Source organism: Lithobates pipiens, unplaced genomic scaffold (genome assembly GCF_037356315.1).
Source record: "Lithobates pipiens isolate NorthernLeopardFrog02 unplaced genomic scaffold, aLitPip1_a1.2 Scaffold_167, whole genome shotgun sequence".
In the NCBI taxonomy this organism is placed as follows: Eukaryota; Metazoa; Chordata; class Amphibia; order Anura; family Ranidae; genus Lithobates; species Lithobates pipiens.
Window position 1 is genome coordinate 1,980,412 of NW_027507753.1, and position 22,857 is coordinate 2,003,268.

Below are 22,857 nucleotides of genomic sequence, written 5' to 3' on the forward strand. Positions count from 1 at the left end.
ACTGTGTGAGTATAGTGTAGTGTGTGTGTGTAAAATATTAGTATACTGTTAGTATACTGTTAGTACTGTGTAGTGTAGTGTGTGTGTGTGTGTGTAGAGTGTTAGTATACTGTCAGTATAGTGTAGTGTGTGTGTAGAGTGTTAGTATACTATTATTATAGTGTGTGAGTATAGTGTAGTGTGTGTGTAGAATATTAGTATACCGTTAGTATAGTGTGTGAGTATAGTGTAGTGTGTGTGTGTAGAATATTAGTATACTGTTAGTATACTGTCAGTATAGTGTAGTGTGTGTGTGTGTGTGTGTGTGTGTGTGTGTGTGTGTGTGTAGAGTGTTAGTATACTATTAGTATTGTGTGTGAGTATAGTGCAGTGTGTGTAGAGTGTTAGTATAGTGTGTGAGTAGAGTGTAGAGTGTTAGTATACTATTAGTATAGTGTGTGTGTGTGTGTAGAGTGTTAGTATACTATTAGTATAGTGTGTGAGTAGAGTGTAGAGTGTTAGTATACTATTAGTATAGTGTGTGTAGAGTGTTAGTATACTATTAGTATAGTGTGTGAGTAGAGTGTAGTGTGTAGGTGTAGTGACGTGCTGTATATCCTTTTTCTTGGTTGCTGGGTGTTTGTTTGTTTTTTTTCTGTCTCCTTTTTTTAACCACTTCAATACCGGGGGGCACTTAAACACCTTCCTGCCCAGACCAATTTTGAGCTTTCAGCGCTGTCGCATTTTGAATGACAATTGCGCGGTCATGCTACACTGTACACATATGAAATTTTTATCATTTTTTTCCCACAAATAGAGCTTTCTTTTGGTGGTATTTGATCACCTCTGCGGTTTTTATTTTTTGTGCTACAAATAAAAAAATACCGAAAATTTTGAAAAAAAAAATGTTTTTTTTTGTTTCAGTTTCAAAACTTTGTAAATAAGTATGTTTTCTCCTTCACTGATGGGCACTGATAAGGTGGCACTGATGGGCACCAATGTGGCACCAATGAAGTGGCACTGATAGGTGGCACTGATGAGCGACACGGATGGGCGACACGGATGGGCGACACGGACGGACACTGATAGGTGGCACAAATTGGCACTGATAGCTGGCACGGATGGGCATGGATAGGCGGCACAGGTGGGCATGGATAGGCGGCACAGGTGGGCATAGATAGGCGACACAGGTGGGCATAGATAGGCGACACAGGTGGGCATTGATAGGCGGCACAGGTGGGCATGGATAGGCGGCACAGGTGGGCACGGATAGGCGGCACAGGTGGGCACTCAGGCGGCACAGGTGGGCACTTATAGGCGGCACAGGTGGGCACTCATAGGCGGCATCGGTGTTATAGTAATGGATGCCAATCAGTGCCAAACAATAATGCATGCCAATCAGTGATGCCCATTGTGGCCACTGATTGGCATCCATTATGGGCACTGATTGGCACCCATTGTGCTGACTAGCACCCTGGTGGTCTAGGGAGGATTATGGATTTTTATTACCTTTTCCCTGGTGGTCTAGTGGTGTCCCTGGTGGTCCAGTGTGGGCATCCTCGGGGGGGCTGTGCTGATAATCGATCAGCACAGACCCCCCCTGTCAGAGGAGCAGCCGATCGGCTCTCCTCTACTCGCGTCTGACAGACGCGAGTGAGGGAAAGCCGATCACCGACTCTTCCCATTTACACTGTGATCAGCCGTGATTGGACACGGCTGATCACATGGTAAAGAGTCTCCGTCGGAGACTCTTTACCGAGATCGTAGTTGCCGGGTGTCAGACTGACACCCCGCAACAACGATCGCCGCGATGCGTGCCCCCGGGGGCGCGCAGCGGCTCATTATCCTAATCACGTCATATGACGTCCGGTTAGGATTATCAAACCACTTTGCCGCCGTCAATTTGTAATAGGGCGGGCGGCAAGTGGTTAAATTGTTTTTTCTGAATGTGACATCGGTGTTCCCCTTTTTTATTTAGAATTTTTTCTTACATTTCTGTGAGTGTCAATCCTCAATTTAGTCGCTTGTCACCTGCCCTCCATCAGATGGCGGCGGGGCGGTGCAGCTCTCGTTCTGGGATGACGTCATATGGCGGCGTCCCACAACGGCCGCTCTCTGGCGCGCAGCAATTACCACCGCAACGTGTCACTGACGGAGAGTGAGGAGAGGAGATCCGATCAGCGGGACATCGAGGAATGTAATCAGGGCACTGATTATAATAAAGAAAAAAAGTGTCACATATAAGTGCCAACCATTGCCCACCAATGTCAGCTATCAGTGCCCATAACTGCCCACAAGTGCCACCAATCAGTGCCCATTAACCATGCTAGTCAGTGCTGCCAATCAGTGCCACCTATCAGTGCTGCCCATGAATGCCCCTCACTGCTGTCGATCAATGCCCATCAATGTCCCCCATCAGTGCTGCCCATCCATGCCACCCATCTGTGCCCACCAGTGCTGCTTATCAGTGCTCATCAGTGCTGCTTATCAGTGCTCATCTCAGCTCTGAAAGTGTGGGGGGCGCTGTCAGTTAGAGAGGAGGCGGGGCAGAGGCGGGGCTCCAATCAGATGACAATGGAGGCGGAGCTGTATCAGTGATGTGATGGGCGGTGTAGCCAGTGTGTCACCGCAGGCTTGTAGTACAATAGATGGGAGCGCGCATGCGCGGGTGCCCCTATCAGATCAGTGGTGTGAAGGGGGCACCGGTCACACAACAACACAGGAAGTGGGCAATACTGAGCAGAAATGACGCCATTTAGAAGAGGAAAAGAAGAGAAAGATTACTATTACTGGAATTCTATATTTAAGGATCAGAAAGAGAAAATAAAAGCTAAGAGTTGATGTGACTTTACTCTGATATCATCCATTCCGGACATTCTCTTCATATCCGGATCCGTGTATTACCTGAGAGGGGGAGGGGCTCCCACACACCATCTTCTTATCTTCTTCTCTCTATAGATACTTCCCAGCCTCCTCTATACCTTCATAGAATAAAATGAGAGTGTTAGAGGAGGAAATGTTGCTGTGATGATGGAAGGGGGGAGGGGCTCATACTGAGCGCTGTAATAAATGATGGAAAAGTGAGGGGCCCTCACCATGGCAGGGACCCCACACTCATCTCCATCCAACCATTGGGATAGCAGACTGTATGCCGGGTGTGCTGGGCTGTCATGTGTACAGGCTGAGAACACACATCTGATTGGCTCAGTTATACTGACACATTGGATGGACCTCGGGGGATGGGGGGTATTTTTCTGTAAAGGTAAAACCTTGTGGAAGATTGTAGGACCTGACTAAGATTATTATTGGTGGATCTGATTCTCCCATCCCCCATCTGTAATGATAAAACTTGGGATGAGGAATAAATTCTCCATCATCTGGGAAATCTGTGACTGGCACATGAAATCTCAATCATCTCTCTCATTATCTGTATAACTACAGAGACCTCCAATGGGCTCTACAGAAATTGTATAGAATGTTTGTCACCCGTCCTTCCATCTTCATTACAGAGCAGCCCGGGTGTCAGAAGACCTCCCAACAACGTCCCTCCATCATCTCATCTCCATCATCTCATCTCCATCATCTCACCTCCATCATCTCACCCCCATCATCTCATCTCCATCTCACCTCCATCATCTCATCTCCATCATCTCACCCCCATCATCTCATCCCCATCATCTCATCTCCATCATCTCATCTCCACCATCTCATCCCCATCATCTCATCCCCATCATCTCACCCCATCATCTCACCCCCATCATCTCACCCCCATCATCTCATCTCCCTCATCTCCATCATCTCATCCCCATCATCTCCTACCCATCATCTCACCTCCATCATCTCACCTCCATCATCTCACCCCCATCATCTCACCCCCATCATCTCATCCCCATCATCTCATCTCCATCATCTCACCTCCATCATCTCATCCCCATCATCTCATCTCCATCATCTCATCCCCATCACCTCATCCCCATCATCTCGCCTCCATCATCTTGCCTCCATCATCTCACCCCCATCATCTCATCTCCATCATCTCATCCCCATCATCTCACCTCCATCATCTCATCCCCATCATCTCACCTCCATCATCTCACCCCCATCATCTCACCTCCATCATCTCACCCCCATCATCTCACCCCCATCATCTCATCCACATCATCTCGCCCCCATCATCTCACCTCCATCATCTCATCTCCATCATCTTACCTCCATCATCTCATCCCCATCATCTCATCCCCATCATCTCACCTCCATCATCTCACCCCCATCATCTCACCTCCATCATCTCACCCCCATCATCTCACCCCCATCATCTCACCCCCATCATCTCATCCACATCATCTCGCCCCCATCATCTCACCTCCATCATCTCACCTCCATCATCTTACCTCCATCATCTCATCCCCATCATCTCACCTCCATCATCTCACCCCCATCATCTCACCCCCATCATCTCATCTCCATCATCTCACCCCCATCATCTCACCCCCATCATCTCGCCCCCATCATCTCGCCCCCATCATCTCATCTCCATCATCTCACCTCCATCATCTCACCCCCATCATCTCATCTCCATCATCTCACCCCCATCCAATGTTGTCTATATTTTACTATTCACATTCTAAGACTTAGTATGTGTGTTACCTCCAATATAACAGATCTTACCCTCTATCCACAGAGAAGCCGGCATTCCGGAGGACCTCACAACATCGTGTCACTTCTGACTCCGACATCTTCTCATCATCCTCCAATGTTATCCACAGATCGGTCAGAGTTCGGTTTGTGGAGATAACGGAGCAAAGATCATCACAGCTCCATAATGTCACTTTACATTTATAGACACTGGAGGGAGAAGCAGGAAAGAGGTGAAATGTTCTTCCAGGGAGGGGCAGAAGTAGACACATCCAATGAATAATCAGTGGGCGGGGTCTTAGGGAATGAAATGTTGGGACATTTGGATGGAATATTGGTTGGACCTCCCCTGTGAAATGGAGGTAAGTTGTCACCCACCTGAAAAGTCTTAGTGTGGAGTTACACTGTTGCGGGTACATTGTAGTGACGTGGTAACACACACATTGGAGGTGTGAATGGCTCCATATAGATTCCCTTTCACACTAAACTGCGGCACATCGATGGGAACCGACCACATAGGAAATAATGGGATTTCTACTTCACATGCGTCTCTGTGCAGCAAAATCCATGAGGATCGCTAAACACACTGACAAGTGATGATAATATGTCAGCAGATCAACCAATCATTGGACAGTCGGCCCTCGGGTGGAGCCGGGTGATGTCATTTCCTGCCTGGACCTGAGGGGGACAAGCACATGACACCTATATTATATATGGGGCCAATACCTGAGGGGGCATTTCATCAGCACGGAGGTGGAGGACTCTGAACACACTTCATGTTGTAGTGACACACTGGAGGGGGCGCCATCATTGAGGAAGATTGATCACAGATATATGGACTTTCCTCTTATATATCCAACTAGATACATTCATTTTACAGCACTGGAGTTGTGGCATCAATTACTTGTAACTAGTTATTGTGTTAATACATCCATCATTTCCATTAGCAATGTATTAGTTTGTAATATGTATTCACAGCACTGGGGTTGTGGTATCACCAGCCAATCGCAGCACTGGGGTTGTGGTATCACCAGCCAATCGCAGCACTGGGGTTGTGGTATCACCAGCCAATCACAGCACTGGGGTTGTGGTATCACCAGCCATTCACAGCACTGGGGTTATGGTATCACCAGCCAATCACAGCACTGGGGTTGTGGTATCACCAGCCAATCACAGCACTGGGGTAGTGGTATCACCAGCCAATCACAGCACTGGGGTTGTGGTATCACCAGCCAATCACAGCACTGGGGTTGTGGTATCACCAGCCAATCACAGCACTGGGGTTGTGGTATCACCAGCCAATCACAGCACTGGTACTTTGGTATCTCTTAGGCCCCTTTCACACGGGATGGATCAGTAATGATCCGCTCGCTCAGTGGGGATCGCTCCGTTGTCCCCGCTGAGCCGGCGGCGGACAGGGCGGTCTCCGCACTCAGTGCAGGGACTGCCCTGTCAGTTCTCCGCTCTCCTCTATGGGGATTGGATGAGGACGGACCGTCTGTCCGCGTTCATCAGATACGCTCTGCAGACGGATAGAAAAATAGGATTTTCCTCCGTCTACAGAATCGGACAATTGTGGAGGCGGACAATAGCGGGTGTCTGCAGATGAACATCCCCCATAGGGATGCATGTATGTCCGTATTTCATCCGCAAATGGATGGATGAAATACGGACATACGGCCCACATGTGTGAAGGGCCCTTAGGGTGAAGGACATTACAAGGTGTCATGCTCTGATTCTGGTGATATTTGGACACAGATCTCTATACATTCCATGTTGTTGGTAACATACAAATGTTTTCGCCCCTCAGATCTTCTCTATAGGTGAATGATGTGTACGGGGCGGATCTGCTTTGCTGGGAGGGTATCAATAGACGTCCTCCCTTTACAAGCTGGCCACACCCCCTGCAGGGAGCGCGCGGCATGCGCTGTGATCACCCAAATCAATGAGACTTGGGTGATCACAGATTGGAGTAAGGGGTCGATCCCGCCCCCTTACCATGTGATCAGCTGTCAGCCAATCACAGCTGATCATGTGATGTAAATAGAGGACCGGTAATCATTTATTTTCTTCTCATGCAGCATAAGGGAAAAAAACGATCCCGACTTCTGTTGAAGGGACATCATTCCGAGCAGAGAGAGGCAAAGCCTAGCAGTGCTGATCAGTGGCCATCACTAGTACCCATCAGTGTCCACCAGTGCTGCAATATCAGTGCCAATCAGTATAGCCTCATCAGACAATTTGATGGGGCAGATTTGATGGTGCAACGTGTTATGGGGAAAATAGGAAGGGCAATTTTGATGGTGGCAATATGATGGAGCAATTTTGATGGTGGCAGTATAATGGGGCAATAGAATGGGGCAGTTTTTATGGGGTCATTTTTAGGGGGCAATAGGATGGGACAATTTTGATGGTGGCAGTATGATTGGGCAGTTTTTGTGGGGCAATTTGTATTAAGTCAATTTCATGGGGAAATGTGATGGGGCAATTTTGATGGGGGGAATTTGATTTGGCAGTATAATGGGGCAATTTTGATGGGGGCAATAGGATGGGGCAGTTTTGATGGGGGCAGTACAATGGGGCAATTTAGATGGTGGCAGTATAATGGGGCAGTTTTGATGGTGACAATAGGAGGGGGCAGTTTTGATGGGGCAATATGATGGGACTATTTTGATGGGGCAATTTTATGGAGCAATAGGGTGAGGCAGTTTTGATGGGGCAATTTTGGTGGTGGCAGTATAATGGGGCAATTTTGATGGGGGCAATAGGGTGGTGCAATTTTTATGGGGGCAATTTGATGGGACAGTTTTGATGGGGGTAGTATAATGGGGCAATTGTGATGGGGCAATAGGATGGGGCAATTTTGGTGGGGGCAGTTTTGACTGGGCAGTTTTGATGGGGGCAATATGATGAGGTAGTTTTGATGGGGCAATTTTGATGGGGACAATTTTATGGTGGTGGTATAATGGGGCAAGTTTGAATGGGCAATTTCATGGGGAAATTTGATAGGGCAGTTTTGATGGGGCGATTTTGATGGGACAATTTTGATGGTGGCAGTATTATGGGGCAATTATGATTGGGGCAACAGGATGGTGCAGTTTTGATGGATGGTGGCAGTATGATGGGGAAATTTTGATGGGGCAATAGGATGAGGAAATTTTGATGGGGCAATTTTGATGGTGCCAGTATGATGGGGCAATTTTGATGGGGCAACACGATGGGGCAGTTTTGATTGTGGCTGTATGATGGGGCAATATTATGGGGCAATTTTGATGGGGGTAATTTTGATGGGGCAATTTAATAGAGGCAATATGATGGGACAAATTTGATGGGGCAATTTTGATGGTGGCAGTATGATGGGGCAATTTTGATGGTGACAGTATGATGGGACAGGTTTGATGGGGCAATTTTGATGGTGGCATAATAATGGGGGAATTTTGATGGGACAATTTTGATGGTGGCAGCATTATGGGGCAATTTTAAAGGGGCAATAGGATGGGGCAGTTTTCATGGGGTAATGTGAGGCAATTTGGATGGGGGCAATATGATGGGACAATTTTTTGATGGGGCAGTTTTGATGAGGAAATTTTGATGACGCCAGTATAAAGGGGCAATTTTAATAGGGGCAATATGATGGGGCAATTTTGATAGGGACATTTTTGGTGGGGGCAATACGATGGGGCATTTTTGATTGGGGTAATATGATTGGGCAATTTTGATGGGGCAATAGGCTGGGGCAGTTATGGGGCCATAGGATGGGGCAATTTTGGTGGTGGCAGTATCATGGGGCAGCATCTGGAAAAGGTAATAACTTTTTAAACAATGCTAATTGTAAATGATATCCCTCTTTCTGTGTAGATGTTATACACACACACACATCTGCACATAAACAAGGGATATAATTTACAATTATCATCTTTTATAAAGTAATTTCCTTTTGCATATTTTTGTATTTCTAGATTTATAATCTTTGTAAATGTAGATAAACTTCCTGCTTCCTGGAGGGGGAGGGGAGGTTTCCATAGCTAAGGGGCGGGAACTTTCTCTGACACTGCTGTTGCTACGGAAACCCGACCTACAGCCTATTACACGGCTCGTGCTGCTCTGAGCATGTGTGAGATCTGGAGGTGCATGCTGGGTAACCATGGAATACAGGAAGAGATACAGTCTGGCTTCAGATGCCCACACATGAGATGGCGGTGGCCTGCTGGGACTTACAGAAGTAATGAATGAATGAATGAATGAAATACTTATATAGCGCACAATGCGAACTGAATCGCCTCTAGGCGCTGTGGCGAGCTTTGATCATCTGCTAAAAGAGGAAGGTCTTGAGTTTTTTCCTAAAAGCCAGGTGATTTTCTTCCAGGCGGATGTTTATTGGTAGAGCATTCCATAGCCGAGGCCCTTGGACAGCGAATCTCCGATCCCCCTTGGATTTATACCGGGCTTTGGGCACGAGGAGGAGGTTTTTGTTGGCGGGTGGAAGACTGCGGTTTGGTGTGTAATGATTTATTTTCTCCATTAGGTATTGCGGAGCTTCTCTGTGCACGCATTTGTGGGTGAGGCAAAGGGTCTTGAACGTGATCCGATTTTTTAGGGTTAGCCAATGTAAGCTCCTCAGGGAAGGAGAAATGGATTCCCAGGGTTTTTTTCCTGTTATCAGCCTTGCCGCTGTGTTTTGGATCAGTTGTAATAGCGCAAGTTGATATTGTGGTAATCCTATGTAAAGCGAGTTTGCGTAGTCCAGTCGTGAATTAATGATTGTTCCAACTACCACGGCTTTGTCATTCTTTGGGATAAAAGGGATGAGTCTGCGAAGCATGCGCAGCAGATGATGAGATCGACTGACTACTGCTCCTATTTGCGCATCCATTGACATTTGTGCGTCTAAAATAACCCCGAGACTCTTGGCCTTGGTCTTTGGGGAGATAGTCTGCCCAAAGACGGTTGGTGGAGACCAGGAGGTTTTGGTTGCGGGCTTATGATTTGGGTGTAAGATAAGAAGCTCTGTCTTTGATTGGTTCAGCTGGAGGGAGTTGGTGGTCATCCAGTCCTCTATTGATTTGAGGCAGTTTTCAAGTTGTTGTTGGTGATCTTTTTTTCCATTGATCCGGAAATAAAGTTGTGTGTCATCAGCGTAAGAGTGGAAGCAGAGATCTGAGCATCTGATGATTTGAAGGAGTGGGCGAATGTAAATGTTGAAGAGAACGGGTGACAACGGAGAGCCTTGAGGGACTCCGCAGGTGACTGCCCGAGTTTCGGAGAGGAATTTTCCTAGTTTCACTGTCTGTGACCGATTTCCTAGGAAGGACGCGAACCAGAAGTAAGAAATCAATGCTGCAAAAATAGAAAGCGGCCCTTGGATTACAGCGTAACCTTTACTAGAATACATGAATCATGAGGATTATAGGGGGAGATTTATCTACAAAGTCACATTTCTCCAGAGCACCACTTTATATATACAAGTGCCATAAAAGCCCCCCTTAGGGGTATTTATTTTGCTACTAACAAGTTTTTGGATGTGGCACTACTGAGAGGAAATCCTCACCGACTCCATTTCTACAATTACCGGGATAAAGTTGTTAGTTTTCTGTATAAAGTGTATTAATAGCAATTCATTATTGTGCAGCACATTGTTCCAGCACTGAGGTTGTGGTAGTAGCAGACATATATTCTATGTAGTATTTGCTTTGTATTATCATTTTTGTTGTGTAATTATTATTTGGAAGTATCAGGATCAGGTGGTTAGGTGGTTTGTTACATAGTTACACAGCCGTATAGTAACACTGGGGTTGTGGTAACACTTACCTCTGTCTGCAGGTAGGTTGTCTGTCTGTGTAATATAGAGCAGAGCTACACTAGTTTGTTATTTAGTGTATAAAATATGTAGAAAGATAAAGAATGAGAGAAAATACAACAAAGACAAAAGGACAGACACAGTCTGGCTGTGAGAATAAAAGAGAAATAAACTTTTTCTGAGGATTATCCTGTGACAGGAACATGTCAGGAACATCCGCTATTCACCGGTTAGACCGGCACCATGGGAATCACCCCGTCTAAATCTCAGGATCCTCAATTTATGGATGTGGGTGGAGTTTAGCCATCAGCCAATCAACCCTGGGGGGTGTTCCCTGCCCAGCCCACAAGCCGGTCCTGTGTTCTGAAGGAACCAGAACTAAATGGACCATGAATGGTTCTGATGGATGAGGATTGGATTTCCAACACCGACATGTCAGTCTGATCCCAACAAGACCAATCAGTGCTTGTCTGGTGTGATCAGACCCCATAGAACCATTCTGGGGGTTCTCCTGGATTCTATCCTCACTACACATACAATGTTATATGTACATGTACCCCAACATGTCTACAATCAGGGGCAATTATTTCCATCTCTCTGCGACTAATATTTTATTTTGTATGAGAGATAAAATAGATTCCTCTGATATAAATCAATGTCTGGCAGACAGTTCGGGGTCTTCTCCCTGTATCGGCCTCGCCCCCTGCTGGACTTGTAGATGAAATGACTAGGACTTCTCTTTGAGGCTCAGTGAGGTGACACTTTTATATCTACAAGGATGGGGGGATTTTATTGGCATCTAGGGGTCACTTCTGGTCTAGAGACTCGCTCTGTCCTTCCAGATTTTAATTGAGGACCATCTGTCTATGATTGGTCACTGAATGAAGAGAATACGGAGTCCTGTGTGTCTTCTGGTCTGTTTCAGGTCCGAATTCAGCCCAAAATTCAGACAGAAATCGGACCTGAAATGGTGAATGGAGACGCACCGGACCCCTTGCTGTGACCCGCTGTGACCTCCAGTGTGACCCCAGCCAAAGTCTGATCTCTGATAGTCAGTGGAGGGGGGAGGGGATGAAAACCAATAACAGCGAGTGACCTGAAGGACTATGATGGGAACTCCCAGTGTAACCGGCCAATCAGAAGTCTGTCTTTGTATAACTTTCATCTAGGTGACATGTCTGGATCCCTCACATAGAAGATTTATACCAGAATCCTGAAGAATATTATATCATTTATAGGATAATTCTCACCGCAGCCTCTGCAGAGTACAGCCAGGATCTCTGAGCCCCTCACATAGAAGTTTTATTCCAGAGTCTTCCAGATTATTCCATGATAATTCCAGTGTGGTGAGGGATCGATTATTGATAAGAATGGATCGGAGATCATCCCAGCCGGAGGAAGTCACACCACAATCCTCCAACCTGCAGAGACAAATCCAGACACATGATATTATATTATAAGATGAATATGAGGAATTATTCCCATTTAGTGAAAAGTAACATAACATCACTAGAGCGGAATATCAGGAAATACAGAATATTATACAGAGGAAAGATCTTCTTATTAGGGAAGCTGATAAAGGTGAAGCTGTTGTAGTAATTATGTCTACACAGTATAATGAGGGGGCGCTGTGACAGCTCAGTCACCCCCTTATGTACCCGGTTATTAAGCAGGACCTCACACAGTGTCTCATACAGGGACTTCTGAAATTGATAGATAATGGAAAGGATCTGGGGGGTTTATGAAATAAAACAGCAGAATTTCTGATGGTGGATCCCCCAGTGACCCCAATATTCCATCACCTTCCTAAAGTCCACCAATCAGGAGTTCCCATTGAAAGTCACCGGATTGTGGCAGGAATAGGATCCCTTATAGAGAATGTAGGGGGGAGGGTGGATAAACATTTCCAGCCTTTAGTGCTGAGACTTCTGGGATATATTAGAGATACAAGTACTATATTGGTGGATATTCCACATTTACAATGGGATTCTACATGGGGGACACTTCACATTAAAGCATTTTATTCTTCCATCCCCCATTCTTTATTGTCTCCACCAATCAGATATCATCTCCATAGATATAGATCATATACTAGGAAGTTACAGGAATTATTACAGAGGATGGAAAGGATGAAGGTTTTTTACCTTAACCACTTCAGCCCCGGAAGGTTTTACCCCCTTAATGACCAGAGCACTTTTTTTTACAATTTGGCACTGCGCTGCTTTATCTGGTAATTGCGCGGTCATGCAACGCTGTACACAAACAACATTTGTGTCCTTTTTTCCTACAAATAGAGATTTATTTTGGTGGTGTTTTATCAGCGCTGGGAATTAATTTTTTTGCAATATAAATGAAAAAAGATGAAAAATATTGAAAAAAAAAATATTTGTACTTTTTGTTATAAGAAAAATCCAATAAACTCAATTTTAGTCAATGTTGGAAAGTAAAGTAGATCACCTCCAGTCATATATCTGCCAAAATATGCCGATAGTATCACACTGACACTGCATGAGATAACAACTGATGCAGTGTCAGTGTGATACTATCGGCATATATTGGCAGATATATGACTGGAGACGATCTACTTTACTTTCCAACATACGGGATACCAGCTGAAAGGCAGCCAGGTGATTTACAGACGGATACTGCAGTGAATGCCGACACCGTGATTCTCGGGTGACTGTGGTACTGATATACATATTAAAGTGGTTGTAAACCCTTACAGACCACTTTAACCTACAGGTAAGCCTAGATTAACCCCTTCCCGCCGAGCGTACGCAGATGTGCGTACTTGGCTTCTGGGGGGTATACTGGGATGATGCCCACACCTGCAGGCATCATCCCGGTACCGTTTTTTTCAGCAGGCGATTGGCTATCCAGTCATAACAACCGATGTGGCTAAAAGCCGCTCGGCTATTATGCCGGAGGAGTGGGAGGGGATGTCCCCCCTCCTGCCACATCCCGCCGCTGTTACTGGTGCTCCCGCTCGATCGGGAGCACCGATTCCACGTCTGATGCCTCCGGCTGCTGGGGAGGAACTGGAACGAAGCCGTAATCGGCTTTGTTCCAGTCTCCTCATAATAAACACGGAAGCAACGTCATGACGTCACTTCCCGTTTACTCGGCTGCCAATGGCGCCGGTTTTAAAAAGATATACGGTATTCAGAATCGGCGTTTTCGGCGATCTGAATACATTGAAGTGTAATGGAGGGGTGGGGGGTCTTTTAGACCCTTGATCCCTCCATAAAGAGTACCTGTCACCACCAATTACTGTCACAAGTGATGTTTACATTCCTTGTGACAGCAATAAAAGTGATCACATTTTTTTTTTAAACAATTCCCATCCCTGTGAGCTCGCGAAGCAAAAAAAAGGCATACGGAAGCCGTGCCCGCATATGTAAACGGTGTTCAAATCACACATGTAAGGTATCGCTGTGATCGTCAGAGCGAGAGCAATAATTCTAGCACTAGAGCTCCTCTGTACCGCTAACCTGGTAACCGTAAAAAAAATTTATAGCGTCGCCTATTGAGATTTTTAGGTACCGTACTTTGTCGTCAATCCACGAGTGCGCGCAATTATAAAGTGTGACATGTTTGGTACCTATTTACTCGGCGTAACATTATCTTTCACATTACGCAAAAAAATTGGGCTAATTTTACTGTTTTTTTTTTTTTTTAATTCATGAAAGTCTCCCTTTTCCCAAAAAGTTGGGTTGTAGATGAAATGACTAAGACTTCTCTTTGTGGCTCAGTGAGGTGACACTTTTATATCTACAAGGATGGGGGGATTTTATTGGCATCTAGGGGTCACTTCTGGTCTAGAGACTCGCTCTGTCCTTCCAGATTCTAATTGAGGACCATCTGTCTATGATTGGTCACTGAATGAAGAGAATACGGAGTCCTGTGTGTCTTCTGGTCTGTTTCAGGTCCGAATTCAGCCCAAAATTCAGACAGAAATCGGACCTGAAATGGTGAATGGAGACGCACCGGACCCCCTGCTGTGACCCGCTGTGACCTCCAGTGTGACCCCAGCCAAAGTCTGATCTCTGATAGTCAGTGGAGGGGGGAGGGGATGAAAACCAATAACAGCGAGTGACCTGAAGGACTATGATGGGAACTCCCAGTGTAACCGGCCAATCAGAAGTCTGTTTTTGTATAACTTTCATCTAGGTGACATGTCTGGATCCCTCACATAGAAGATTTATACCAGAATCCTGAAGAATATTATATCATTTATAGGATAATTCTCACCGCAGCCTCTGCAGAGTACAGCCAGGATCTCTGAGCCCCTCACATAGAAGTTTTATTCCAGAGTCTTCCAGATTATTCCATGATAATTCCAGTGTGGTGAGGGATCGATTATTGATAAGAATGGATCGGAGATCATCCCAGCCAGAGGAAGTCACACCACAATCCTCCAACCTGCAGAGACAAATCCAGACACATGATATTATATTATAAGATGAATATGAGGAATTATTCCCATTTAGTGAAAAGTAACATAACATCACTAGAGCGGAATATCAGGAAATACAGAATATTATACAGAGGAAAGATCTTCTTATTAGGGAAGCTGATAAAGGTGAAGCTGTTGTAGTAATTATGTCTACACAGTATAAAGAGGGGGCGCTGTGACAGCTCAGTCACCCCCTTATGTACCCGGTTATTAAGCAGGACCTCACACAGTGTCTCATACAGGGATTTCTGAAATTGATAGATAATGGAAAGGATCTGGGGGTTTATGAAATAAAACAGCAGAATTTCTGATGGTGGATCCCCCAGTGACCCCAATATTCCATCACCTTCCTAAAGTCCACCAATCAGGAGTTCCCATTGAAGGTCACCGGATTGTGGCAGGAATAGGATCCCTTATAGAGAATGTAGGGGGGGAGGGGTTGATATACATTTCCAGCCTTTAGTGCTGAGACTTCTGGGATATATTAGAGATACAAGTACTATATTGGTGGATATTCCACATTTACAATGGGATTCTACAATCACATGGGGGACACTTCACATTAAACCACTTTATTCTTCCATCCCCCATTCTTTATTGTCTCCACCAATCAGATATCATCTCCATAGATATAGATCATATACTAGGATGTTACAGGAATTATTACAGAGGATGGAAAGGATGAAGGTTTTTTACCTTAACCACTTCAGCCCCGGAAGGTTTTACCCCCTTAATGACCAGAGCACTTTTTTTACAATTTGGCACTGCGCTGCTTTATCTGGTAATTGTGCGGTCATGCAACGCTGTACACAAACAACATTTGTGTCCTTTTTTCCTACAAATACAGATTTATTTTGGTGGTGTTTTATCAGCTCTGGGAATTCATTTTTTTGCAATATAAATGAAAAAAGATGAAAAATATTGAAAAAAAAAATATTTGTACTTTTTGTTATAAGAAAAATCCAATAAACTCAATTTTAGTCAATGTTGGAAAGTAAAGTAGATCCCCTCCAGTCATATATCTGCCAAAATATGCCGATAGTATCACACTGACACTGCATGAGATAACAACTGATGCAGTGTCAGTGTGATACTATCGGCATATATTGGCAGATATATGACTGGAGACGATCTACTTTACTTTCCAACATACGGGATACCAGCTGAAAGGCAGCCAGGTGATTTACAGACGGATACTGCAGTGAATGCCGACACCGTGATTCTCGGGTGACTGTGGTACTGATATACATATTAAAGTGGTTGTAAACCCTTACAGACCACTTTAACCTACAGGTAAGCCTAGATTAACCCCTTCCCGCCGAGCGTACGCAGATGTGCGTACTTGGCTTCTGGGGGGTATACTGGGATGATGCCCACACCTGCAGGCATCATCCCGGTACCGTTTTTTTCAGCAGGCGATTGGTTATCCAGCCATAACAACCGATGTGGCTAAAAGCCGCTCGGCTATTATGCCGGAGGAGTGGGAGGGGATGTCCCCCCTCCTGCCACCTCCCGCCGCTGTTACTGGTGCTCCCGCTCGATCGGGAGCACCGATTCCACGTCTGATGCCTCCGGCTGCTGGGGAGGAACTGGAACGAAGCCGTAATCGGCTTTGTTCCAGTCTCCTCATAATAAACATGGAAGCAACGTCATGACGTCACTTCCCGTTTACTCGGCTGCCAATGGCGCCGGTTTTAAAAAGATATACGGTATTCAGAATCGGCGTTTTCGGCGATCTGAATACATTGAAGTGTAATGGAGGGGTGGGGGGTCTTTTAGACCCTTGATCCCTCCATAAAGAGTACCTGTCACCACCAATTACTGTCACAAGTGATGTTTACATTCCTTGTGACAGCAATAAAAGTGATCACATTTTTTTTTTAAACAATTCCCGTCCCTGTGAGCTCGCGAAGCAAAAAAAAGGCATACGGAAGCCGTGCCCGCATAGGTAAACGGTGTTCAAATCACACATGTAAGGTATCGCTGTGATCGTCAGAGCGAGAGCAATAATTCTAGCACTAGAGCTCCTCTGTACCGCTAACCTGGTAACCGTAAAAAAAATTTAAAGTGTCGCCTATTGAGATTTTTAGGTACCGTACTTTGTCGTCAATCCACGAGTGCGCGCAATTATAAAGTGCGACATGTTTGGTACCTATTTACTCGGCGTAACATTATCTTTCACATTACGCAAAAAAATTGGGCTAATTTTACTGTTTTTTTTTTTTTTTTTTATTCATGAAAGTGTCCCTTTTCCCAAAAAGTTGGGTTTAAAATACCGCTGCGCAAATACCGTGTGACATAAAATATTGCAAAAATCTCTGTTTTATTCTCTAGAGTCTGCTAAAAAATATATATAATGTTTGGGGGTTCCAAGTAATTTTCTAGCAAAAAATATGGATTTTAACATGTAAACACCAAATGCCGAAAATAGGTTTAGTCATGAAAGGGTTAAGGCTTACCTGTAGATCCAAGAAATATCTCCTAAACATATATGGTTTAGGAGATATTTACAAAAAGACAGCGGCGCGCAGGCGCGCTGGGCAGGCTGCAGATCATGGCGATATGCTGCTCGTGTTGGCTCCCGTGCACATACGCGGGAGTGACGTCATTGCGGCTCTGGTGAATCATAGCGCTGGAACAGCAAGCCCCAGAAGTCACTCCGGGATACATGGCAGCGGCGAACATGAAGACGGAGGATACATACTAGCTCATTATGCCTTTGCCTTGCAGGTTGCATTTTTTTTTAAATAGCCTTTACTTCCTCTTTAACACTCGCTGACCAGCATCTGACTTGAGTTGTCTTTAGAAATAGCAGCTGATAATCTTATCTGTTTAATCACATCAGAGACTAGTAATGTCATTCTGCCTTGCTACTTTGTCTGCCTAAATAAACAAAGGAGCTAACTTGTTGCCAGTTGTTGAAACATTATAAGTCGGCCGGCCGCTTTGGAATGTGCATTGGAAGTGTGGTGAAGTGATTAAATAGAAGGCTGTTACAATTAGAGCCGGTTCACACAGGGGCGACTCAGATCCGACTTCAGGTCGCCCCTAGTCGCCTCAGGTCAGACAACATGTAAAAATCAATGTAAGTGAATGAGAGCCGTCTTAATGCACACTACTGAAGTCGCTCCGACTTCAGAAAAGGTTCCTGTACTACTTCAATCCGATTTGTAGGCGACTGGTACCTCGTTGATTTAAATGGAGGTCGCCTACAAGTCAGATCTCCGTCTATATGGAGGCGACTCTCACGGAATTATCAGCTCTGAAGAGGGAACTCCACGGGAAATTTATGAAAAAAAATTGGCGTGGGTTCCCCCTCCGAGAGCATACCAGACCCTTAGGTCTGGTATGGATTCTAAGGGGAACCCCCTACGCCGAAAAAACAGAGTGGGGGTCCCCCCAGATCCATACCAGACCCTTAAGAGCATGCTACCCGACCGGCCAGGAAAGTTGGTGGGGACAAGCGAGCGCCCGCCCCTCCTGAGCCTTACCAGGCTGCTTGTTGACGAGGACAAGGGCCTCTTCCCGACAACCCTGGCCGTTGGCTTTTGGGGTCTGCCGGCGGGGGGCTTATCGGAATTCGGGAGCCCCCTTTAATAAGGGGGCCCCAGATACCGGCCCCCCACCCTATGTGAATGAGTATGGGGTACAATGTACCCCTACCCATTCACCTGTGAAAAAAATGTACAAAAAAACACAACACACAAGGGTTAAAATAGTTTATTGCACAGCTCCGGGGGTCTTCCATATTCGGGGGTCTTCTCGCCGGACTCCTCCGCTATCTTCTGCTCTTTTGCTAGCTCTTCTTCCGACTTCAAGGGTCTTGTCCCCTTCTTCTGTTCTTCTTGCCAGGCCACCACACCTTCTTCTAGCTCTTTTGCATGCGGTGGCCTGGTCTTCTGTCGCTGTCGTCTCTGTCTTCTGTTCTTCTCTTCTTCTCTTCAAATGTTGCCTCGTCGCTGCCTCCAATCACAATGGCAGGGATGTGGCGTGCGGCGACTTATATAGGGACATCACCGGATGATGTCCCTGCCCATTATGATGTCACAGTCCCAGCGTCATCATTCGGTGATGTCCCTATATAAGTTACCGCGTGCCGCGTCCCTGCCATTGTGAGCGGAGGCAACGATGAGGCAACATCTGAAGAGAAGAACAGAAGACGGCGACAGCAGACAGGGCCAGGTGCGGTGGCCTGGCAAGAAGAACCGAAGAGGGGGACAAGACCCCCGGGCTCCTCCGCTAGTGAAAGTGCTAGCAAAAGAGCAGAAGATAGCGGAGAAGTCTGGCAAGAAGACCCCCGGATCTGTGCAATAAACTATTTTAACCCTTGTGTGTTGTGTTTTTTTGTACATTTTTTTCCACAGGTGAATGGGTAGGTGTACATTGTACCCCATACTCATTCACATAGGGTGGGGGGCCGGTATCCGGGGGCCCCCTTATTAAAGGGGGCTCCCGGATTCCGATAAGCCCCCCGCCCGCAGACCCCGACAACCAACGGCCAGGGTTGTCGGGAAGAGGCCTCATCAACATGGGGACAAGGTGCTTTGGGGTGGGGGGCCGCGTGGCCCCCCTTCCCAAGGCACCCCCCATGTTGAGGGCACGTGGCCTGGTAAGGCACAGGAGGGGGGGTGCACACTCATCCCCACCCCCTTTCCTGGCCTGCCGGGTAGCGTGCTCAGATAAGGGTCTGGTATGAATCTGAGGGGGACCCCCACGCTGTTTTTTCGGGGGTAGGGGGTTCCCCTTAGAATCCATACCAGACCTAAGGGCCTGGTATGCTCTCGGAGGGGGAACCCACGCCAAATTTGTTTCATAAATTTGGCGTGGAGTTCCCCCTTCAGAGCTCATTCTCTGATTGGCTACGGCAAAAGTCGCCTGGCCTGGGGCATGTTGTAAGTCGCCCCAGGTCGTCTCTAAGTCGTGTTCAAGTCATCTCAAAGTTGCCTCACAAAATCATCCTGGAAGTCGTGTCGCCCCTGTGTGAACCGGCTCTTAAATGCCACGGATTGGACGGGATTTCCTACTGTGCATTGGCTTTTTCTATCGTTACACTATTGTACATTGTTTAACCTTTCCAGCACCAAGGGATGGAGACATGTGACTATCATAGCAATATTATCAGCAGTAACTACAGATAGGATTTGTCTGAATTGAACACATTATTTTTCAGCTATCTACCTCATCCCCTCTCTCCCTTTCCCCACTCAATATTGATTTAGTCCATTGATTAACCGTTTAGTTATTGGAAGAAATAGGGAATTTTGACCCTGTAATATTCAGTAGGTAATCTAATACGTGGGTTGCAATCTAAAGCAATTTGTCCAGACCTGAGTAGTATTTTGTGTTGTTTTATGTATGTCCTGTTTGTCTTATTGTCTGTGGGTACACAATTAATTATATTAGATTGAGAACCATTATTTTTATGAACTACACAGGTTTTTTTCTATTTTTGATACTTTAACAAAATTGGTTGTTATTTAAACTGGAATCAATTAATTTAGATTTATTTATTGTTGACATAAGTAACCCCTTGTTAGCCTGCTCTTAGCGTTCTCTTTTATCTATATCTACTATACCATGCCCACAGCTTCTGACATCTTCTGTACCATGCCCACAGCCTCTTACATCTTGACATCTTCTGTACCATGCCCACAGCCTCTGACATTTCCTGTACCATGCCCGCAGACTCTGCCATCTTGACACTTCTGTACCATGCGCACAGGCTTGACATGTCATGTACAATGCCCACAGCCTCTGACATCTCCTGTACCATGCCCACAGTCTCTGACATCTCCTTTACCATACACACAGCCTCTGACATCTCCTGTACCATGCCCACAGCCTCTGACATCTCCTGTACCATGCCCACAGCCTCTGACATCTTGACATATTCTGTACGATGCCCACAGCCTTGACATCTCCTGTACCATGACCACAGCCTCTCACATCTCCTATACCATGCCCACAGCCTCTACCTTGTAGACAATTTCTATTACATGCCCACAGCCTCATACATATCCTGTACCATACCCACAGCCTCTGCCATCTTGACATCTCATGTACCATGCCCAAAACCTCTGACATCTCCTGTACCATGTCCACAGCCTCTGACATCTCCTGTACCATGCCCACAGCCTCTGAAATCTCCAGTACCATGCCCGCAGGCTCTGCCATCTTGACATCTTTTGCACCATGCCCACAGCCCCTACATCTCCTGTACCATGCCTGCAGCCTATGACATCTTCTGTACCATGACAATAGCCTCTGCCATCTTGACATATTCTGTACCATGCCCACAGCCTCTGACATCTCCTGTACCATATCAATATCCTCTGACATCTCCTATACGATGCCCACAGCATCCGACATCTTGACATCTTCTGTACCATGCCCACAGCCTCTGACATTTCCTTTACCATGCCCACAGCCTCTGACATCTCCTGTACCATGCCCACAGCCTCTGACATATCCTGTACCATGCTCGCAACCTCTGACATCTCCTGTACCATGCCCACAGCCTCTGACATCTCCTTTACCATGCCCACAGCCTCTGCCATCTTGACATCTTCTGAACCATGCCTGCAGCCTCACATCTCCTGTACCATGACCACAGCCTGTACCTTCTTGACATATTTTATTACATGCCCGCAGCCTCTGACATCTCCAGTACCATGCCCGCAGCCTCTGACATCTCCTGTACCATGCACGCAGCCTCTGACATCTCCTGTACCATGCCCGCAGCCTCTGACATCTCCTGTACCATGTCCACAGCCTCTGCCATCTTGACATCTTCTGTACCATGCCCACAGCCTCTGACATCTCCTGTACTATGCCCGCAGCCTCTGCCATCTTGACATATTCTATGCCATGCCCACAGCCTCTGACTTCTCCTGTACCATGCCCACAGCCTCTAACGTCTCCTGTACCATGCCCACAGCCTCTGACATCTCCTGTACCATGTCCACAGCCTCTGACATCTCCTGTACCATGTCCACAGCCTCTGCCATCTTGACATATCCTGTACAATGCCCGCAGCCTCTGACATCTCCTGTACCATGCCCGCAGCCTCTGACATCACCTGTTTTATATCATGTCTGGAGTCTGGATAGGAATCAACAGTGGGAACACCGCTGGGATGGGGTCATGGGAGAAGTCACACTTGTTTGTCGACTTCGGAGAGGATAGTTTAGGAAACCAGAACTTAGTGTATTCTTTTTGCGGAAGGTCATCTTTGGTCATCAGAGTCCCCCTTAATGATTGCTCCACTTTTACCACTTATAACTGGAATTTTCTGTGATGATATATTATATATATATATATATATATATATATATATATATATATTGTAAGGGATCTTCCCGGGGTAGGGTGTGTTTGGACACAGTTCACAGCAGACTTGGAATTTATAAAGCAGATCTTGGCGTTTATTCGTGGTACAAACAGTCCAGCAAACAAAATATACAGCAACACCGTGCTTTCTAAGTACAACAAAAATAAAAGTCCTAGCCCGGCTGGGCGCTTACTAACAGGTTCTTCTCACCTATCTGACACTTACAAACACAGCGTCTTTCGCCTGGATATCGCAGGGTGAGTTTTAGCTCCAGCAGTGGCTGTGCTTGCAGCTTCCTTCAACACACAGATTGTTCATTCCCTGGCTGAGAGCAATCACCTGCAGGCCCAGCAGAGCGTTTACCTTCCCAGGCTAATTAGGATCAAAGCTCACCTGATCCAAAACCCAGAACTGGATCGGGGGGTGTGGAATGACAGGTCCCTCTACCAAACCTACCTGCCATTCCATATAAACCCAGGCCCGGCAAAATTAAATAACAACTCAGCAGCATATCGCTGCTGAGAAACTGATCCATCCTGGATTTACCATCTCACACTGTGTAGCAACCTAGGTGAGATGTACACCCCCTCGATCACTTCTCCAGTGACATGTCTACATATCCCCCCCCCCTCTTTTTCAGACCGGAGGGCTGAGCCTTTT

General features: G+C 46.2%; 1 protein-coding gene across 5 annotated transcripts in view; it reads right to left on the minus strand.

Moving 5' to 3' along the window:
* Positions 1-22,857, minus strand: part of LOC143986539 (NACHT, LRR and PYD domains-containing protein 3-like) — a 535,368-nt gene that overhangs the window by 359,761 nt on the left and 152,750 nt on the right. For 2 of the 5 annotated variants that reach the window (XM_077484912.1, XM_077484911.1), the window contains exons 7-10: positions 14,663-14,833; positions 11,662-11,832; positions 4,648-4,824; positions 2,884-2,960 (exon numbers count right to left, since the gene is read on the minus strand). In XM_077484912.1, coding sequence (XP_077341038.1) covers positions 2,918-2,960; positions 4,648-4,824; positions 11,662-11,832; positions 14,663-14,833 — 562 coding nt within the window. In that variant the 3' untranslated portion in view covers positions 2,884-2,917. Of the gene's footprint in view, positions 1-1,937; positions 2,715-2,883; positions 2,961-4,647; positions 4,825-11,661; positions 11,833-14,662; positions 14,834-22,857 lie in introns of those variants that run through there. The other 3 variants (XM_077484913.1, XM_077484915.1, XM_077484916.1) reach the window with 3 other exon arrangements.